The sequence below is a fragment of the Gekko japonicus genome, unplaced genomic scaffold (genome assembly GCF_001447785.1).
Source record: "Gekko japonicus isolate JY-2015 unplaced genomic scaffold, Gekko_japonicus_V1.1 scaffold321, whole genome shotgun sequence".
In the NCBI taxonomy this organism is placed as follows: domain Eukaryota; kingdom Metazoa; phylum Chordata; class Lepidosauria; order Squamata; family Gekkonidae; genus Gekko; species Gekko japonicus.
Window position 1 is genome coordinate 860,934 of NW_015169181.1, and position 4,297 is coordinate 865,230.

At 43.6% G+C, this 4,297-nt stretch overlaps 1 protein-coding gene across 1 annotated transcript in view; it reads right to left on the minus strand.

Moving 5' to 3' along the window:
• PDILT (protein disulfide isomerase-like, testis expressed) overlaps window positions 1–4,297 on the minus strand; it is a 34,315-nt gene that overhangs the window by 27,104 nt on the left and 2,914 nt on the right. Inside the window, exon 3 of the mRNA XM_015416110.1 lies at window positions 1,108–1,272. Coding sequence (XP_015271596.1) covers window positions 1,108–1,272 — 165 coding nt within the window. The remainder of the gene's footprint in view (window positions 1–1,107; window positions 1,273–4,297) is intronic.

A 4,297-nucleotide genomic window follows, 5' to 3' on the forward strand; every position in this document is an offset into this window, starting at 1 on the left:
CACAGCCCGCCAAAACTGCTGCCTCAAACACACAAACTACTACATTTAGCTACCTTATCTTTTGTTTGTTCAGTGAGTCACTCTACTCGCTCCCAAACGTTTCCATTTTCAGAACTTCAAACAACATATACGTGCACGTAGCAAGACCGTCAGATTCAACAAAAAGCTCTGCTCAAGTTGAAAAGGGTTTAAAACAATGCTTAGTGTATGTGCGGCATTTTCAGTCTACCACATTTCAGATGAATTATCGTGTTGTAATCCTCACAACAGACCTGTAAGGTAGGCTAGTGTTATTCTCATAGTGCAGATGTAAAGGATTAAGAGTGCTTTAGAGCATTTGATTAGGATCTGGGAGGATAGGGCTCCCGCCCCCCTTCCTTTAAAGACTGCTGGAAGACCCTGGGCCAGGCATTCTTTCTCAGCCTGAGTATTAAGCCATGAGTCCCCTTACTCTAACGAGAAACTAGGCCTCCTCCTTAGATACCCTAAGCACTGCATCAAACAAGAAGAAGAAGAAGAAGAAGAAGAAGAAGAAGAAGAAGATTGGATTTATACCCCACCCTTCATTCGGAGTCTCAGAGCGGCTTACAAACTCCTTTCCCTTCCCCTCCCCACAACAGACACCCTGTGAGGTAGGCGGGGCTGAGAGAGCTCTGACACAAACTGCTCTTGAGAGAACAGCTCTGACAGAACTATGGCTTGCCCAAGGTCATCCAGCAGCTGCATGTGGAGGCGTGGGGAATCAAACCCGGTTCTCCCAGATTAGAGTCTGTGCACTTAACCACGACACCAAACTGGCTCTCTGCACATCTTCTCACACTGATAGTGCACACACGTTACATCACTGCATGGATATTGGTCAGGACGCAGATCCCAACTGCTCCCATGCAGCAAAATCAATGCATGCTAATCCGCACATGGTTTGCACACTGTCTGCAGCACAGGTGCTCCGTCCAGGTAAGACATCTGTCACATCTGAAGTGGCACTTAAAAAAAACACCTGTATATTTTGGTAACCTGCAAATATGTATCGGTTTCATTAAAAACCAGATGTCGTATCCACAAACCGTCGACAGCCATAAATATTAGATAATGATAGATACTTACAGAACTCTACCAGCAGGTACCTGTTTTCCTTCAGAGCCCTGTCAAAATTGCTTTTCTTTAGGATGAAAACACTGTCCTCCTCTTCGATCTCGGGGAGTGCGGTTTCCTCAGATCGCTCCCCGGTTGGCTCGATGCCATGGGCTTCTGCTTGGGAGGAGAGGACTCCTAGGCCGAGGAGAAAGAGAAGCCACGAAGTCCTCATCCTGATCTTCCACGAGTTCTTAGGCACCAGAAGGGGATCAGAAAGGGACCTGGAGCTGACTGGCTCTGGCGAATGTGTCCGTGGGCTTATCGCTGGGACACGTGGCAACATTCCCACACCACACTACAGGGAGCAGGGCTTGCCACAAACAAAGGTGACCTCCAGCCTCCTCTGCAGAGTTGGAAAAGAACACAAAGGGGAAGCTTGACGACCACATTAGGCTCCCAGCTTAGCTAGATAAACAGCGAGAACCGGCATCGAAAAAAGAGGAAGAAACATGAATAAAGCCATTGGGATGAGGAGGTCTCTCTCTTCCTTCTCTTCCTCTATTACTGGTGACGTTTGCACTGCCTTTCTATCTACTACTGTTTGAACCAGAACTAACTAGGAGGATGTTTAAAATGAACTGCAGAATTGGGCCACATGCAGTTTGCCACAAGTTTGCCGCCCCCACTATATCACCATCGCTGTGGGTTGGAAGAGGCCCTGAGAAAAACACCTGAACCTGAACATGAATGGAGCCTTAAACCGTCTACCAGGAACTTCGGGCATACGTTCCGTCATCATTGGACTCTGAAGACACTGAGCACTTTGTTTAAATTAGGATTTTTTAAAGATGTACTGTATGTTTTTAAATTATATGTATATTGTGTTTTATCATGGCAAGGCTTCGCCTTGCTCTTGTAAGCCGCCCTGAGCCCACGGGGAGGGCGGGGTATAAATACGAAAAACAAATAAATAAATAAATATGAGAACCAAAGCAGTGCAGTCCTGGATCAAATCAATGGTCCATCTAGTCTAGCTTCTTGTTCCCCATACTGGTCAACCAGTTGTCCCCGGAAAAGCCAACAAGCAGAGACAAAGAGATCAAGACACCCCCCTGCACAGCATCATACAGTTGGAAGGGGCCATACAGGCCATCTAGTCCAGCCCTCTGCTCAATGCAGGCTCAGCCTAGAGCATCCCTGACAAGTGTTAGTCCAGCCGCTGCTTACAGACTGCCAGGGAGGGGGAGCCCACCACCTCCCCAGCCAGCTGATACCACAGTTGCACAACTCTCACTGTCAAAAATAAACCTTCCTAATATCCAACCTTTCTGCCCATAATTTAAACCCATTCTTACGAGTCCTAACCTCTGCTGCCAACAGGAACAGCTCCCTGCCCTCCTCCAGGTGACAGCCCTTCAAGTACTTCAAGAGAGCAATCATGTCCCTCCTCAGCCTCCTCTTCTTCAGACTCAACATTCCCAAGTCTTTCAGCTTTTCCTCATAGGGCTTGGTCTCCAGGCCCCCGATCATCCTCATCACTCTCCTCTGCACCTGCTCCATTCTGTCTACATCCTTTTTGAAGCGAGGCCTCCAGAACAAGGTGCAGCTTGACCAATGCATCTCCTAGCAACAAATATTCAGAGGTATGTTTCCTCTGTACATGGAGGTTCCATTTAACCATCATGGATAACAGTCTTGCAGCCATACGTTACTACTGGGAATACCATGGCTTTGACCATGTGGACTTTTGTTGGCAGGGTGATGTCTCTACTTTTTAATATGCTGTCTAGGTTCGCCATCGCTTTCCTCCCAAGGAGCAGGCGTCTTTTAGTTTCATGGCTGCAGTCACCGTCTGCATTGATCTTGGGTCCCAGGAACGTGAAGTCTCTCACTGCTTCCACGACTTCCCGTTCTATTTGCCAAGGAGGGATGTGGCCGGTCGCTTTCCTCCCAAGGAGCAGGCGTCTTTTAGTTTCATGGCTGCAGTCACCGTCTGCATTGATCTTGGGTCCCAGGAACGTGAAGTCTCTCACTGCTTCCACGACTTCCCGTTCTATTTGCCAAGGAGGGATGTGGAACGGTTCCCTTTAATTGCAGTCGGTTAATGTCGTAATATCGGTTGCAGCTTTATAATGTAACATGTTTCTTTCTCTGGGTTGTATCTTTTTTTTTTTAACAGTTTTATTTAAGTTTTTCCATAGATATACAATCATTACATTTATATTGTCAACATATCTATTGTCTGAGTCTATTACAAATTGTTATTTTCTATCCATTTGTAAAATTCTGCCCATCTTTCTTTAAACACCTTATCGTCCTTCCCTTGCAAAATAAGTGTTAATCTATCCATTTCTGCGACCTCCATTACTTTCTCTACTATTTCATTTCTCTTTGGTATCTTTTCTTGCTTCCAGTATTTAGCAATTAAGATTCTAGCTGCTGTGAGCATATATGTTATTAAATAGTAGTTTTTTCCTTTATGTTCATTTGGAATAATATTTAACAGGTAAGTCTCCGGGCATAGTTTTAGAGTTATATGCAGCACTTCTGATATCAAATCATTTACATTTTCCCAAAACTTATACATTTTTTCACAATTCCACCACATATGGAGAAACGTCCCTACATTGGATTTGCATCTCCAACCATTCTTATTTGCATTTTTATATGCTTTGGATAACTTTTCTGGGGTCCAGTACCATCTATGGAATATCTTGAATATGTTTTCCTTAAATGTTACTGCCCTCATTAATTTCATTGATTTCCAAGATTTCACCCACTCCTCGTTTTGGATAGTTTTACCCAAATCCTTCATCCAAAGAATCATAACATTTTTTATGTTTTCTTCAAAAAGATAATCGTCAAGGAGAAAGGAGTATGTTTTTTGAATGAGTTTATCATTTGTGGATAACCATATTTTATCCAATTCAGTTTGGGTGTTTACAAATTCCCCGTTTTTATCTTTGTTATATCTATCTTGAACTTGCATTTTCTCCCACCAAGTTAAGTAAATATTTTTGTCTATTAATCTTTCCAGAGGTCTTAGTTTATTATCTTCATCTAATAATACATCGTACGATATAGCTTTTTCTTTTGTCATTAATTTTGTGTTGATGAATGCCTCAAGGGGGGACACCCATCTTGGAATTTTCTTATAAAATCTATATTTCATTTCTTTCCACACCTTTATTAATGCCTCTCTAATGATGTGATTGTAGAA